The sequence below is a fragment of the Hippocampus comes genome, unplaced genomic scaffold, assembly GCF_001891065.2.
Source record: "Hippocampus comes isolate QL1 unplaced genomic scaffold, H_comes_QL1_v1.1 scaffold270, whole genome shotgun sequence".
In the NCBI taxonomy this organism is placed as follows: Eukaryota; Metazoa; Chordata; class Actinopteri; order Syngnathiformes; family Syngnathidae; genus Hippocampus; species Hippocampus comes.
Window position 1 is genome coordinate 1,507,548 of NW_017805631.1, and position 17,200 is coordinate 1,524,747.

Here is a 17,200-nt window from a genome sequence, read left to right on the forward strand (position 1 = left end):
GGGCGGATAGCAGTGGCTTGTGGTCAGGGAAGACGATGACACGAAAGCCCTCGATGAAGTGGCGGAAGTGCTTCACACTGAGGTAGACTGCAAGCAGCTCGCGACCGAAGGTGCTGCATCGTCGTTCAGCAGGCTGGAGGCTCTTGGAGAAGAAGGCGATCGGGCGGAAGTCACCCTTGTGGCCGTCGTGGAGGACCGCGCCAACAGCATCCTTGGAGGCGTCAACCATCAGAGACAACTGGTTGCCGGGGCTCAGGTGGGCGAAAAGTGTTGCGTCGGCAACAAGGTCCTTGAGCCATTGGAAAGCCGCCAGTTGCTCAGGGGGGAGATCAATCGGGCCGTTTTTCTTGTCACCGGTCAGCGGAACCAGCGGCAAAGCCGTCTCGGCACATCCAGGAACGAAGTGGCGATAAAAATTGACCATGCCCAAAACCCGCCGGAGTTTCTTGCGATCATCCAGTTGTGGGAAGTCCCGTATTGCTTGCACCTTGTCGGGAAGCGGCCGAACAGCAACGCTGTCAACATGGCGACCGAAGAATTTCACCTCAGGCTGGCCAGACGCATTTGTCAGCGTTGATGACGAGTCTGTACTCGTCGAGGCGGCGAAACACAGTTTCCGGGTGCTACAGGTGCGATGAGAATATTGTCGATGTAGGCACAGCAGAAGTCGAGACCACGCAATACAGAGTCGATGAAACGCTGGAAAGTCTGCGATGCGTTGCGGAGGCCGAAAGGCATTCGGAGAAACTCGAATGAGCCAACGGGGGTGGTGATGGCCGTTTTGGGAACATCTTTTGGAGTTGGTGATAGGCCCTCACCAGATTGATGGTTGAAAAGGTCAACTTCCCGTGAAGGAAGGACACACAGTCATGGATGTGTGGGATAGGATATCGGTCGGGATGGTGACGGAGTTGAGGGCATGGTAGTCTCCGCATTGACGGCAATCACCTGCCTTCGCTTTGGGGACCATGTGTAGCTTGGGGGCCCATTTGCTGCTCGAAGGACGGATGATACCGAGCTGAAGCATGTGATCAAATTCGGCTTCGTGGGGGCCAGTCTTCAAAAACGCTGAAACTTGGCGGGACCGGTCATCTCGATGTGATGAACGACACGTGAGGCGCTGGCTCGGTCGTCCGCACGGGGTTTGTCAGGTTCGGGAAACGCCGCAACATGGTCGCGTACGGAGACGATGAGGGGGCAGGGAGACGCTGGAGAAAATGGTCGGAGGTCGTTCTACGCACTGTCAGGCCGGTCTTGTCGTCAACCAGCTCCTTCCTGTGAATGCTGACTGACAAGTCAAATTCGTGCAGGAAATCGGCACCAATGATGAGACGGGGGACATCTGCGATGGTGAAGACGAAGGGGAAGCAGCGGTGCAGGCCCAGATCAAGTCTGAGAAAGCGTTGACCGTACATCTTGATGGTGGTGCGGTTGGCTGCCTGGTGGGAGGAGCCGCTGGTCGGGTGATGGCGCTCTGCGGGGGAGGGAGGGACCACGCTGACATTAGCGGCAGAGTTGACCATAAAGCGTCATCCAGAAGTCCGATCGAGGACGTGAAGGATGCGGCTCGCAGCAGAGGTGCCAGGAGAGTTGAGTGCCACGCTCACTTGCTGGCGGGTCCGTTTCCCGCCTGTAAGCACGGTTCGCAACATTTCTTCGCCGAGTCCCCCCACGTGCGGTGATACCAGACGAGTCACCCTGGGAGGGGGAGCACTCTCGGCTGCCGCCACGTTCGCGACTCATGTTGCGTCCACGGCTGTGGCTGCGGTCCTTGCTACGGCTCCGGATTTCGGCTCATAACTCGCGGATATCGTCCTGCATGAGGCGTTGCATGTTGAGGAACTGCTGGAAGGCATCCTTGCTCAGGGTAGTTTGAGGTGCATGCTGGACTGTGGAGACAGTTGGCTGCAGAGCGCAGGCTTCGGCAACCTTGTCTGCAAGATCGTCCAGCTCGGACAGAGTGGAGCTTGGAGGGGCGGCTGCCATAATTGCCTGGACCATCTAGGGGAGCTTCTCAGTGAAGGTCTGACGGAGGAAGTCGCGGTCACAGGAATTTGTCGCCAGCAAGGGTTTGAAGTCGGTGGGGGAGTCGTGACGGACGGCCGTCCCCCAGTTCTACCTCGCGCAGCATGGTGACATAACGTTGTCGTTCGGACAAGGACGTCTGTTTGAGAATCTCATCCCGAAGTGCCGTGTACGGATTCTCCATTGGTGGGTTGAAGATGATGTGCCGGAGTTGGGTAGCGAGCTCGGGGGTCAGAGCTGCAAAAACATGATGGAATTTTGTGATCTCCTGTGTGATTCCTCGACTCACAAACTGGGAATCGACCACCTGCAGGCACATCTCCATATCGTTCATCCAGGGAGCAGGGATTTTAATGGAAACTGCGGCAACTTGCTCGGTCATGTTGCAGATGGACAGGAGTGAAGTAGGCGAAAAAATCCAATGGGGTAACCAAGTGAGGGGAAAAAAATTCGAGGGAGAGTGTCCGTGGTTCGGAAAAAGGGCTGGCTCGCCACTAAAGAGATTCTCGTCTCTTTATAAACACTTTAGCTAAACCCCGGTGGAGCAAAAGAAGACACAGTGGATGAGACTATTATTGTAGTAGAAAATATATAGATAAATATTTGGACAGAAAAAGGAAAAACATACAGATTGCCAAGGAGAGCGTGCCCGTCCGACCTCGAGCGTCATATTGTCTGTACTAACTTAGCTGTTGTCTTGGCTAGGCTAACTTAGCTGGTGTCGTAGATCAAAGCTCTTTGATGTGTAACATCCGTTGCGTCAGCGCTGATTGGTTGAAGCCAAAAGACACGCCCGTGCGTACATGTCCGCGCTGATGCACGCACAGCAGAGAGCAGCGGACTATTGACTGCTGAGTCGCGCTTCGCTCAAGTGGCGTTGCTACATAGGCACCCTCCAGAATTACCTTAGGAAAGCTGAGGATGAGGCAACGGCAGAGCTCACAGAGCGTGTGAGCATCGCAGCATACAAAAAATTAAGTGAAAGCCTTCTCGCATAAATAATTGCTTTCAATAAGAAGCGTGAAGGTGAAGCATCATGTTTCACCCTTGAAACATATTTAAAAGAAGACACAGGCCCTGTCAATAAGGACATATATGAGACTGTCACCCGTGGAAAAACAGCTAAGCCACAGATTGATGCGTTTGGTGACAAGATGAAACAGAGGGAGAAAGGTCCCCATCCTCCTCTGTGAACGAACTAAAGCGTCATTTGACTTCCTGATTGAACAACAGAGGGAAGTCGGCATACTTGAAGAGAACCCATTTCTGTTTGCGAGGGTTGGCACCACCACCAATCTTCGTGGATGTGACTGCCTCAGAAGATATGCACAAGAGCGCAAGGCCAAAGCCCCATCGACCTCAATAATCAGGAACTCGAGCAAGTTGCTCGTTTTATGGGACACGAATTTGAGTCCACTGTGAGTATTATCGGCAGACAGATAAAACTTTCCAAGTGGCCAAGATTGGATAAAATACTATTTCCGATGGAACGTGGGACAGAGTCGCTTCAGGGAAAGAGTGCAAACACTGAACTCTCTTATCACTGGTATGTAAATTCACATATTTTTAAAGTCATCCCCTTCCGTTCTCTCGGTCTTTCTGTCCACTACAGAGTGCTAAATTGCAACAATTATCAGTTAAACACCAATTGGTCCCAGTTTTACTGTCCAGCATCTTTAACCAGAACTTTTTTTTTCCGTATGGTAACAGTACACAAAAGCACACACATTCGTGGTGTATGTCAAGTTTTTTGGGGTGATGTTGCAGAATCATCACACGTGTTCCATTCTAACACAGATCTGTCTTGTGGATTAAAAGTAACGAACAATGATCAAAGACAGATGTCTTAATCAGTTAGTGATAAAATGCGATAGATACCGTTTTAATACCGTTGAACTACAACTAACTACAGCTGCTTAGAAATTACGCCACAGTGGCTGACTGGTTAGCATGTCGCCCTCACAGTGCCGAGGTGCAGGGTTCGATTCCGGTTCTGGTATTCCTATGTGGCGTTTGCTTATTTTACCCACCCCATACCCCCTATTTATGAGATGCATATGGAAAGACTTTGACTCTTTCAAAACATATTCTTTTATAGATGGAGGGGTGTGCCAGAAGACAGTTAGAAGACCACCTGTCAAGCGAAAAAAGAGAACGTCAGGCAGACATGGTGTCTATAACATTGGCACAAGTGACATGTTATAGATCTGGCATTAGTAAGATTTTTTTTTCTTACTCTAAGTCCTCATTGTTTTTTGTACATTCCAATATATCAGTAATTACAAATGTGTATCATCAAAGCATACTCACCCAAAGTATATTATATTACAATTTACAGTCTATGACAAATCTTTCGCACGTGGACAAAAACTACCGTCAACGTAAGGAAGCTGCACCAAACCAAAGAGCATTGCAACGCTTCCAAATGATGATGATGATGATGAAGAGCGCAGTGAGTCAGAGCATCGTAAGCACAACTTAAAATGTCATTCTCATCACCATTAACTAACATACCAGCTTTCTCACATGGAGAGGACAGAAAGATCTCTTGGGAAGGCCTGAAATAAGACTGCAGTTCCAAAAGAACACAGTGAATTTAGTAAGATTAATTTCTGTTGAATCGTTCCATATAACAATAGAAAAGACTCAAACTGCACAAGTCACTGTGACTTGCAGATGAACAGACCAGTGGTTAAAGTTGTGCTGTAGACTTGTATACTCACTTGTAACATCACCTTCCATTTCTATTGTATAGCAATTTCTGATACAGGGTTAATATGTAATTTTGCTATAGTAACACATGATTGTAACTGAAGCCAATTAAAACAAAAATCTGACCAAAGAGAGACATGTAAGATTTCTCAAATTACATTTAAGTATGTTTTGTTATATGTACTTCAAAGAATATATTTATATGTTCCATCCATCATCCAAACCGGTTACCCTCATGAGGGTCAAGGGCATATCCTGTCAAGTTTTGCTTTGTCCTTTGTTTTGTTCCTTGAGTGTTTCAGCACCATCTGGAGTGTGGGGCGTCACCTTTCAGCAGTGCAGTTGTGCTGGATCAGGCCATCTAGGGGTGGCCTACTTAATATGCCGACTACCCATCTTGCTTGTCAGACTATTGCTCTTGATCACCGCTTTGCCCATGTGCTTTGTTATGTCTCGTTCATGCTTCTAGTCGCCCTCCTCGTCATAGTCATTCGGGTTTGTGAGTATTTGTTTAGTCTTGATATCGTACTTGGTTTTGTTTATTGTACTAACCTCTATTTGTTTTATCATGTTCTCGAAAATCATTCTATCCTTGTAATTGGCAAGCGCTTTGTGTTCTCGTTCTATTTCTCTAGCTCGCTGTTTCGCCAGCACCTTTTGTTGAATACTTTGTCGGTCCCTCGCTTTTCCTTAATAAACCTTTTTGTCATCGCCATTTATCTGAGTCTGCGTTTGTGGGATCCACACTCCAATCGGTCTGCGATCAGACCACAACCTGTCATATCCTAACTGACTTTGGGCAGAAGGCGGATTACACTCCGAACTGGTCGCCAGCCAGTCGCCTGGCACACATAGAGACAAACAACCTCTCACATCCACATTCACACCATCACTTATTGATCCCACACAAGTCAGGCGAGCATACCACTACACCATCAGCGACTAGAGGTTACATATTTGACACATGGCATTTGAATGAATTGTAAAATAATGCATTTAAATGCAAACAAGGAAAACAGCGAACGCAATGGGAGAGGACACGTTGTTAGATAATATTCACCACATACTGTATGTTGCTCTGAAATCACCACAGTGGTTCATTCTTTGATTGTAGCTTCTAAAGATGAATGTCAACAGCGTCGGTGGATTATTTGCAGATAGATAACTCATGGTTCCTCAAACACACATTCTCAGTCAGAATATTTGGCCATTTCACCAGCTGTTTTTACCTACTTGCAAAGACTGCTTTTCCTGTATGTGCTTCACAATAGAAGCCTTCATCTGGTTCACAAATCCATCCATCCATTTTCTAATCTTATCCTTACAGATGTTGCGGGCATGCTGGAGCCTATCCCAGCTGTCATTGGACAGTAGTCAGAGTACACCCATAACTGGCTGGCTCCCAATTGGGGGGCCCACATAGACAAACATGACTTTAAAGACTTAAACTTTGCAAAAAACATGAATTTTAAGGAAATTGAAAATTTAAAAATAGAGTAAAGAGCACAAGACCCATGAATCATACCTTGAGTGAACTTGCTGTTAAGGTGTTTTAAGTCAATAAAGTTGCTTTAAGGTAGATGCCTAAAACATGTTTTATAAGTAGTGAATCAATGCATTTTTTATATATTTTTTCTGTTCCTGTCATCAGTAATGAAAAAATTGATATTTTTTAAACTAAAAATGTATATATTTTGGTGTTCATATAATCTAAATGTTATCAATGTGGTTGCTCTGTTCCTCAGAGAAACCGTGTTGACGGTGATGCATCAGACACATGATGAGGATGACGAGGCTATGATGAATGCTACTCCTACGTCACCATCATTGCCACAATCAAAGGGTATGTTTATGATTTTTTACATTGTTATTTCAAAATCTGTTCATTGCCTTCCTGAAAATGTACAACCCATGTGTGTATTGTGGTCATATAAAACATTGATCTTAACCCTCTCGGGGCAGATGTCGCAGATTTGCAACAACTAAATGCTAATCCCCTAATTAATCCACATTCATATTTTATGAGCCCTTTTTTACTCAAAAGTACCACTGCAGACCTTCGTTGTGCATGAACAACAGTTGTGCATGAAGGCAGCGTTCAGATGGTAATACAACTTCAACAATTTGTATTCAACCAAACCGCGAATAAACCTCTTTTGGGTTTTTTTTCCTCCGGAAATGGAAACAAACAAACAAAAAAAAAAAAAAACAACAACAAAGTAAGAGACCCAGGACTCCCAGGAAAAGAGCTGCAGTCAAACAACACCTTGACAAATTCATCGCTTTAAAGAAGGTTCCAAGAAGAGACGACGACTGCATGAAGTGTCAGAGCAAAGCATTGCCAGACCTTCGAGAGCGCACTTGGAAAGATATTAAATATTTTGTCCGCAATGAAATTGCTAAAATACAGAAAAAACTTGCATTGTGAATCAAAAGGACAACAGAGAAGTCCAAGAAATTAAAAGCAGCATCAACCTGACTCAAAAAGAGGTAGACAACATTAAAAAAAAGTCAAATTAATTAAACTGACCACTGCAGAAACATGCAAACAGAAATCTATAAAATATGTGACAGCCTGCTCTTATTAACAGACAAGATGGACGACTTGGAGGGCCAGTCAAAAAGAAACAACTTGGTCATTAATGGAATAGAGGAAACACCAGGATAAACGTGGACCGAAACAGAGGAAAAAGTGCAAAAAATCTTCAACGAGAAGCTGCAGACATAGGGGACAATTGAGGGAGAGAGAGCTCACTGCACTGGATGGCACAAACCTGGGAGACCTCGACCGAGGCCAGTTGTGGTGAAATTTGAAAGACAAAGACAAAACAGGGATCCTACAGAAAACAAAATACTTAAAAGGCTCCAAAATCTACTTAACGAAGACTTTACAGATGCCGTGCGTCAAAAAAGAAAAGAAGTTGTCCCAAAATTAAAAGCTGCATGTGACAGAGGGGAAATTGCCTACTTGAGACATGACAAACTTATCGTCTACCACCGCACCAGTACTCCATGAAACACAACAGGCTCGAGTTCAACACCATGACAAACACAATAGAGAACCTAATGGATTGTCTAACTATTGAAATACATATTAAAAAGATATCAAATGTCATCATAAGTTGCATCCATAGGACACCAGGATCATGTCTTGACACATTCAATAAAAAAACAAAAATATGCTAAGTTACTCCAACGATAAGAAAACGTGACTAATGTGTGGTGACTTTAACATTGAATTATTAAACCCAAACGGACATTAAAAAAAAAAAAAAAACTGACTTCATTAAATACCATGTACAGTGAAACTCCTCTACAACGAAACCTACAGTTGTGAAAATACCCCCTAGTGTGAAAAAATTGTCATGCATTAAAGTCATTCCCTCTTTTCTTCTTCCCCCTACAATGAAAAATCCCCTGTTCTCTCCACCCTTGCCTCGCAATGAGGCTCACTACAGCGAAAATGGCGACTCCTACTGCTTAGCTCAGAAACGGCAACAGCAACCACCACACTAGATTACACATGCGCAGTAGTACAGTAAGTATTTGTTGTTGTTAGCACGTGGTTAGAAATGCCACTCGTGTTGTACCCTGGACACAGGTAAACCTCAAGAATCTTCATCCAAAGGTTTACCCCTAGCCAGTTCCTGTTAAGTAGATGTCCAACCTCAGAAGAGAATACGTGTGACGTGTGCTGATTCCTTGGACACAGATTACTCATAAACATCTTCATTCGATGGTTCTGATGTGACGGTCATGACTTTAAAGAAAACAGATGGTCGCAGGCTGTACAACAAATCTTACTTCTGTGTGTTTTGCTCCAAGCCCTACAGAAAAATTGCACACCATTTGGAAACAAAACAAAGATAAACCTGAAGTGGCAAGAGTACTTCAATTTCCAACTAGGTCCAAAGAGCGAAAAATACAACTAGATTTACCCAGAAACAAAGGGAATCGTGCCCATAACAATGACGTTCTGTGAGAAGGTAAAGGAATGGTGATACCTTGTCAGAGTAAGGTTCCTATCGCTCTGGAGACAGGAAATCTGTCCCAGTTTAAGGGCAAGAATCTGAATTAAATTAACATTGATCCCAAGGTAAGAACACATCTGCATATTTTAGGAAATAATTGCACCCAGTTTTTTTCTCTGCCAACAAAATTTTTGTTGATATTTTTTAAACTAAAAATGTATATATTTTGGTGTTCATATAATCTAAATGTTATCAATGTGGTTGCTCTGTTCCTCAGAGAAACCGTGTTGACGGTGATGCATCAGACACATGATGAGGATGACGAGGCTATGATGAATGCTACTCCTACGTCACCATCATTGCCACAATCAAAGGGTATGTTTATGATTTTTTACATTGTTATTTCAAAATCTGTTCATTGCCTTCCTGAAAATGTACAACCCATGTGTGTATTGTGGTCATAATAAAACATTGATCTTAACCCTCTTGGGGCAGATGTCGCAGATTTGCAACAACTAAATGCTAATCCCCTAATTAATCCACATTCATATTTTATGAGCCCTTTTTTACTCGAAAGTACCACTGCAGACCTTCATTGTGCATGAACAACAGTTTCCCCAATAGATCACTAGATGGCGAGTTTTCTCACTTTCAACATGTCTTTCTTCTTGGGTACACATGAAAGGATTTTCTAGGCATCCATTTCATGTATTACTACCAATCACCTTTATTTTGAAACCAATACTGTATAAGATGAATCATGACCGTATAGAGATACAGTATCTGCCAATTTGTAGATTTTATCTCCTCTGGATTTTCCCCTAGGGCAGACCTGGGCACTTAACGCCCCGCGGCTCGCATGTGGCCCTTTGGTTGACTCTGACCGGCCCGCGTCAAGAAAACTACAAAATAAATATATACCGTAAATTCCGGATTACAAGCCGCTACTTTTTTTCCACACTTTCAACACTGCGGCGTGTAATATAGCAATATTTTTTTCCATTGCGGGAAAAACATGGACCAATAAAATGAATGAGTAGTACACAGGGGTCCAATGAAATTGTATGATTACCGGTAATCACAACTTCCTTATTTCAGCCTTTCTTCTAACCCTGATCAACATGGAGAATACCAGACGAAAAGCATATGATGCAGCTTTTAAACTAAAAGCAATCATTCTGGCAGTTAAAGAAGGAAATCGAGCTGCTGCCCATAATCTTGGCATAGACGAGTCGATGGTGCGAAGGTGGAGGCTCCGGCAAGAAGAACTGAGCCAGTGTAAAAAGACAACCAAAGCTTTCAGAGGTAACCATAGCAGATGGCCTGAGCTTGAAAACTTTCTGGAAGACTGGGTTAACACTCAAAGAGCAGGCGGCCGCGGTGTTTCCACTGTACAAATCAGACTGAAGGCTAAAGCTATCGCTACCGAGATGAACATTGAAGGTTTTAAAGGTGGGCCGTCGTGGTGTTATAGATTCATGAAACGGAAAAGCCTATCTATTAGGGCATGCACGACGTTGTGTCAGCAGCTCCCTCCCAATTATGAGGACATAATTCACATTCACGCACATTCACACAAAGATAGCGGAGAATTCCATCAGCCCAGATGAAATAATAAATATGGACGAAGTCCCTCTGACATTTGATTTGCCTCTCACTTGGACTGTAAATAAAAAAGGTGACTCCTCCGTCATACTGAAAATAAGCGGCCACGAGAACACATTTTACCTGTGTTTTGAGCTGCGCAGCATCGAGCCTTATGCTGCCACCGATGATCATTTTTAAGCGGCTGACGATGCCAAAGGAAAAATTCCCAAAGGAAATCGTGGTGAAAGTCACTCATAAAGGTTGGATGTCCGAGAGCCGAATGAAGGAATGGCTCACAGAGTGCTGCTCAAAGCGACCGGGGGGATTTTTTCGCAGAAAAAAGCATTGCTCGTTATGGACAGCATGAGGGCCCATATAACCGATTCTGTGAAAGCTGCCATCAAGAGCACAAACTTAATTCCAGCTGTGATTCCTGGAGGTACCACTAGATATCTACAGCCACTGGATATCAGCGTGAACTGGTCATTTAAGGTGGCACTGCGCGAAGAGTGGGAGACTTGGATGACAGCCGGGGAGAAATCCTTCACCAAAACAGGACGCATGCGCAAAGCATCTTTAACTCAAGTCTGCCAGTAGATTTTACGTGCATGGAGCGGTGTCAAAACATCAACCATCACCAACGGGTTCCGAAAGGCTGGGCTGCTGCGTGAGGAAGAAGACGCTGCGCACTCGAGCGACATCGAAAAAGAGGAGACTGTGGGCCCAGTGAGTGATGAGATCCTGAGGCTGTTTAATTCAGACACTGAATTGGAGGACTTTGATGGTTTTAGTGCGCAGGAGAGTGATGAAGGGGATGAGTGACATTTTCTATCGGATGCGGTATGTGGTATATGTTAGAAAAGAAGTTACGTTATTAAGTTATACATGTTAGAAGAAACTTGAATACTGTCTATGAAATGTTGATTGAAAAAAAGCTTCAGCAACCCATATCGTACAATGCAGTCGTGTGCTACATTTCAGGGTAGCTGTACGTATTTATTTATGCTAAGAGGATTGAATAAAAAAGTTTAAAACGTCTTCACCTGTAATATCTTTCTGTGTAAATATCTGAAGAATAACATTGGGGTTTTTATGGAAGAAATTGACGTGAATTAGTTCCCTTTTTTTGGCTTAAAAATGAGTGGACTCGTGGAACCCAGCAGCCCATTATAAATATAGAAGTTGTGTTTAAACATATTTCACTCTGCATTGGTGTTGTGGCGTACTTTACGGGGAGCCCAGTGGACGGACATTTCGGACCTGAGCAGGGCTCAGTCCTATAAGATTCCGCACGCGGTCTCTGCATGCACCTGTTTTATTCCCAGAGCGCGAAGGTATGTATGTGCATGTCACATGCGTGTCCCAAGTGTGTGAAGGTATGTAAATGCTTGTGGCCCGTGTGTGTCCCAAGTAGAACTAAGATCTTGAGCCCGAGCCCGATCGGCCTCAAATGTCAATCATTGCTTCGGGTTTGGTCGGGTTTCTCTCTCGCACTGACTTTATTTATTTATTTATTTATTTTTATTTTAATAAATATACGTTTTAAAAAATGTATACTAAAACGATGTTCGGATACTAAACTAACGAATAGTTGTTTTAAAATAAATAATTTGGATAAAACTGAGCTGGCGCTGTAATGTACCGGTAATTGCTATTAACTACGGCGCAGACGTCCAGATGGCTTGTTCATGTTCGACATTTATTGTATTATACATTTAAGCTTTTGCATTTTATTTAAACATGATAGTGTTTTTCTTTTTTTTTTCTTGTGTGATTTGTAATTATTAGTAGGCTTATTTTTACGCATTTTTAACTTTGTTCATTTTTTTTTAATAACGGTCTCAACCCTTAACACAGAATTTTGTTCTTAATTATTGAAATTAGTAACGTTGTATTTGTATCTAGCTTGCTTATTTAGATACTAGGGGCCTATCGTGTGATTTTTTTTTTTTTTTTTTAAATTCCAAAAGGTGTTCATGAAAATGTTGCTGTTCGTTTTGTTTCAATGATTCTTAAAGCAGGTCGTTTTTGTGTATTCATATCATTAAAATAAATAAAACGTTATTTATTTTATCTATTTACTTTATCTATTTTATTTATGCAGATATTATTGTATTTCTTTTTTCTTGCTTTTTGCGCAATTCATTATATTTTCCATTTTCAGACCAAATTACAGATCACGAAAATTGAAACTTATGTTAAATTTCGTTTAAACAAAACTTTAGATCTACTTGGGACCTGTCTTAGATCTACCGGTCGATCAGGATCGACGTAATGGGCACCCCTGGTTTACACATATTGATAACAGTTGTACGTATGCCATCATACCACATGTACTGGCAGACAACAACACGCTAAAACCCAATTGCAATGGTCATGGGACGTAAGCGATTTGATAATCTGCGAACATACATCCATATGAACGACAATAGCAATGTGAAGCAAAAGGGTGAGCCTGGATATGATCCATTGTTCAAGGTGCGACCAGTACTTGAGAAAGTCCGTGCAAACTGAAAGTTGAACCGGAAGAAAACCACTCCATTGATGAGCAGATGATCCCCTTCAAAGGAAAAATTAGAATGAAACAATATATCAAGAACACACCGAAAAAATGGGGAATCAAGGTCTTTACTCGTGCAGATGTCACTGGACTAGACTATGACTTTGAAGTATACACTGCAAAAGGGACCGTACCCAATGAGCGTGGCCCTGATCCTGTTGATAGATGCAGGTGGTCAAAAGAGAAGAAGGAATATGTGGAAGTGGACAGACCCCACATTGTCAAGGTGTACAATAACAACATGGGAGGAGTTGACTTGGCAGACATGTTTGCTGCACTCTATCGCATTGAACTCCGCCCACGTCGTTGGTATCTGCGCATCTTGTACTATTTGATTGACCTATTACTGGTCAATGGCTGGCTCCTCTACCACCATCATCTCACCCAGAAGCAGGAGAAGAAGTACCGTATTTTCACGACCATTCGGCGCACCGTATTGTTGGGCGCAGTCTCAGTAACGGGTGCTATTTCTGTATTTGACACATACACAAAACGCACTGTATTATTGGGCGCAGCCAGGCATGGTAAAACATACGCCAGCTTAAACATACGGCATGCATGCACGCACGCTAAAAACACGTTAGCTTGAAGCATTCGGGAGCATGCATTCACGCTAAAACATACCAGGTATGTTAGCTTAAAGCATACGGTAGCAGCTAAGACATACGGACACACGCTAAAAACACGTTTTTAAAAAGGCAACGGAAGCAAAACTGAGTTCGGTTGTACTTTATCCATTTTACAATGTACTCACGCGACTGGTACCTGCTAGGGTTGTGCCTTTAGCGTCCTCTTACGCGCCTACCCTTCACTCATTGGCGACTGGTACCTGCGAGGGGCATGCCTTTAGCGTCCTCTTACACGCCCACCCTTCACTCATTGGCGACTGGTACCTGCTAGGGACGTGCCTTTAGCGTCCTCTTATACGCCCACCCTTCACTCATTGGCGACTGGTACCTGCTAGGGACGTGCCTTTCGCGTCCTCTTATACGCCCACCCTTCACTCATTGGCCGACTTCCGCATGCCTGTCGTCACTCACGGCCACCTTTTCTCTATATAAACAGCGTGTCGGCCAGAGGTGCTCTCAGTCAGGCTTTGGAACTCGGTGCATGCATAACACGCACCGCATTATAAGGCGTCCTGTCCATTTTGGAGAAAATTTAAGACTTTTAATGGCGCCTTATAGTCATGAAAATACGGTATATGCCATTTCTTGACTTCCGCACTCAAGTTGCAGATGCCCTCATCAAGGTTGGCTAACGGGCTAACTTGAACAGTCGGAAAAGAGGACGACCGTCATCGGAAGAGGCTCTAGAACACAGTCAAGCTGCCACATCTTCACTCCAGGTCAGAGGATCATTACACCATCAGTTGAGGTCAGATTAGACCAGTGTTTCTCAAATAGTGGGGCGCGCCCCCCTAGGGGGGCGCGAGGCTCGGTCAAGGGGGGCGCGTTTGACCTCGGGGAACATGCTTTTTTTTTTTTACTGTCCTAAAATAACCTGCAGTTGCACCTCCACTACGTTAGGGGGCAGTGGCACTCACATTGGCAGAGTTTGCGCAGGGAGCATTCTCAGGGAGGAAATGTGATGAGGCGTATATAGCGCTTGGCTTCAATGTGACTGCGGTGGCAGACGAGGAAAGATTGCTGTGCTTACTGTGTCTTAACCTTTTGGTAGCGGACAGCATGAAGCCAAATAAATTAAGGCGTCACTTAAAGACATTACACCCCAATCACGCTGATAAGCTGCTTGAGTTTTTTTCAGCGAAAAAGTGCCGAATATTGCCAACAATCATGCCGCTTTGTGACTGCTACTTCAGTAAACTCAAATTCAGGTCCAGGCTACACATTGAGCAGGAGCCGAGAGTTGCTGTGTCCTGCTTCAAACCTCGCTTCGAAAAGCTGTGCATTGCAAAACGTGCTCATTGTAGCCATTAATCCAGACATCATCTTTGATTAAAAAAATTTTTGTTTTGCTGGTTAACGTTTTTTTTTTTTAATATTGTGCTCCTGAGATAATGTTGGTGATTAGTTTGAATGCATTATTAGTTATTGATTTTATGTAATTTTATTTTTCAGTATCGTATGGTTTGACATGGTCAGTCAAAAAATATTTGTTAAATTAAGGATGTAATGTTATTTTTGAATTTGGGATGCACTTTAAATCTTTTCTGTTCCAGTTACTAAAGCTATTCTTTGTTGTACGTTGGTCCATATTTCTTTCTTTTTTTTATTCTCTTATACATTAATAATGATACAGTGTTATGCAAAGGTGTACTTACAACAATTTCATAGACAAATGATACTATTTATAGTCGTGCGGGGCCAGGGGGGCGCGAGATGTTTTCCTCTTCCTTGGGGGGGCATGACAGAAAATAATTGAGAACCACTGGATTAGACCGATTCGATCATTTTCCCATCCATGCTGATAAACGTGGACGATGCAGAGTGTGCAAGAATGGCTCCACACAAATGGCCTGTCTCAAGTGCAAAGTACTTTTGTGCTTTACAAAGGACAAAAATTGTTTCTTGGACTACCACACGAAGAAGTGACCTTCAGACCTGGCCTTCTCAATTAGGATGAGACGTCGATATAGTATTATTGGTATTATATCTCAATATTGTTTGATGTAGGGGATGAAAAGTTATTGTTTGTAAAAATGTTATTGTTCCTAATCTATACCAAGTTGTTTTTGTTGTTATTCTTCCACTGTAAAGTACTTTGAAACATTGTTTTGAAACGTTCTCTGCAAATAAAGTTACTTTTCATACCATATTAAGTTTTTGGCGTTAATTTATCATATCGGGCAAATGTTGTAAACCTGCAACATCCCAGAATACATTAAATGTGAAGCTTTTACTGAAAAAAAAAGTCTGAATTGTATACTACAACCCCATATGACAATTTTCCCCAAATATCAGATTTTTCCTGTTACAAAAACTTAATTTGAGCCTCAGAGGGTTTTAAACATTTGGCAAGCATTTGCTCATTTGAAAGCATTTTTGTTGTTCTCTTTGCCACACTGCTGGATGCACTAATTTCAAGGTTGACAAATGTGAATGATTAAAAAGACCAGAGGCTGTCATTGAAACTGGTGCGTGAGCAGTATTAATTTTCTTTATACTATGCAGGCTATATTTTATAAATACGCAAGAAAAAAATGCGTATTTGTTGCACATAATTTACAGATTGAAAATTATAACATCAGAATTTTTACTCTGATCTGCACAGATTATTAGTCAATATGTTATTAAGAGATAATAGATATTCTACACATATTAAATATAAAAATCTAAAAACTATGTAAAGAGCACAGCTCCATATGGTGGAACTCACCACATTAATTCAACAAAACCTTGCTTGCAGCCCCAATTGCATGTATTTCAGAGATAAATAACAAAGATTGGTAGGACATGGAAAAGTCAAATAATTGGATGTGGTCAAAAACTGTCGGTTGTGAAAGTACACCTGCTGTCAGATTACTCAGTCGGATCGAGTGTTAGAAAATGGGACTGATGGGAAGGGGCGTAGGCCCGGTTGTGCATGACAACAAATTTATTGTCATAGAAACACAGTTAAAAATAAATAAATACAACTTAATCTCAATTTTCTAGTTGTCCTTCCCTTAAAGCAAAAGAATTAGTCAACACCTTTCTCCAATACCGGTGTGAGTGTTTTCTTTTTTGTTCCCTTTTCAATTGTCAGAGATGAAAGTGGACTTTTCTGAAAATTCCGGGAAAAAAAAAATTATATATATATATATTTAGAGACACAGCAGCACACTGTGAGCAGCACACGAACAGGAGAGACAGGGAGACGAGAGAGAGCTCGACAGCGCTACAGAGAAAAAACAACACGGTGAAAAGTGGAAAGGTGAGAAAATGGAGAGAAAGCGCAGTGAAATTTGGACAGATTTCAACTTAATTGATAGTTCAACAGCAGCTTGTAGACTGTGCAAGTTTAAAATATCCAACATCAATTTTTAATTTATAATTTGTTGTGTGGTAATCAAAGCTTACTTTGTTGTTTTACTGAAAATAGTTAAAAGCTTATAAATATACACAATCAGAGATTGGAACTTTTTGTTGACCTTGTTTTGAGATGGGTCTTTGTTTTTGTACTTTGTAATTTATTTCTTGTAGCACTCCATGTTGTACTCCATGTGGAGTATGTTGAGAAGAATATAAATAAAGCCATATAAATAATACAATTTGATATACTGTATATTTTTTACATTAGTAATTCATTTTACACATAATTTTACATGATTTTTGGTAGTAAATTAATTTAAGCAACAAAAAAACTGAGGAGCCATTTGGGAGCCGAAAGAGCCGGCTCTTTT

At 42.6% G+C, this 17,200-nt stretch overlaps 2 protein-coding genes across 2 annotated transcripts in view; one reads left to right on the forward strand and one right to left on the reverse strand.

Moving 5' to 3' along the window:
• The window catches only part of trappc11 (trafficking protein particle complex subunit 11), a 104,280-nt gene that overhangs the window by 19,468 nt on the left and 67,612 nt on the right, over window positions 1–17,200 (reverse strand). The gene's annotated exons all lie outside the window — the stretch shown is intronic.
• Window positions 12,535–14,239, forward strand: LOC109522822 (piggyBac transposable element-derived protein 3-like). Its single transcript, XM_019881635.1, has 2 exons — window positions 12,535–13,257; window positions 14,056–14,239. Exons 1-2 carry the CDS (start codon window positions 12,848–12,850, stop codon window positions 14,114–14,116), a joined length of 471 nt encoding a protein of 156 aa, XP_019737194.1. The 5' UTR covers window positions 12,535–12,847; the 3' UTR covers window positions 14,117–14,239.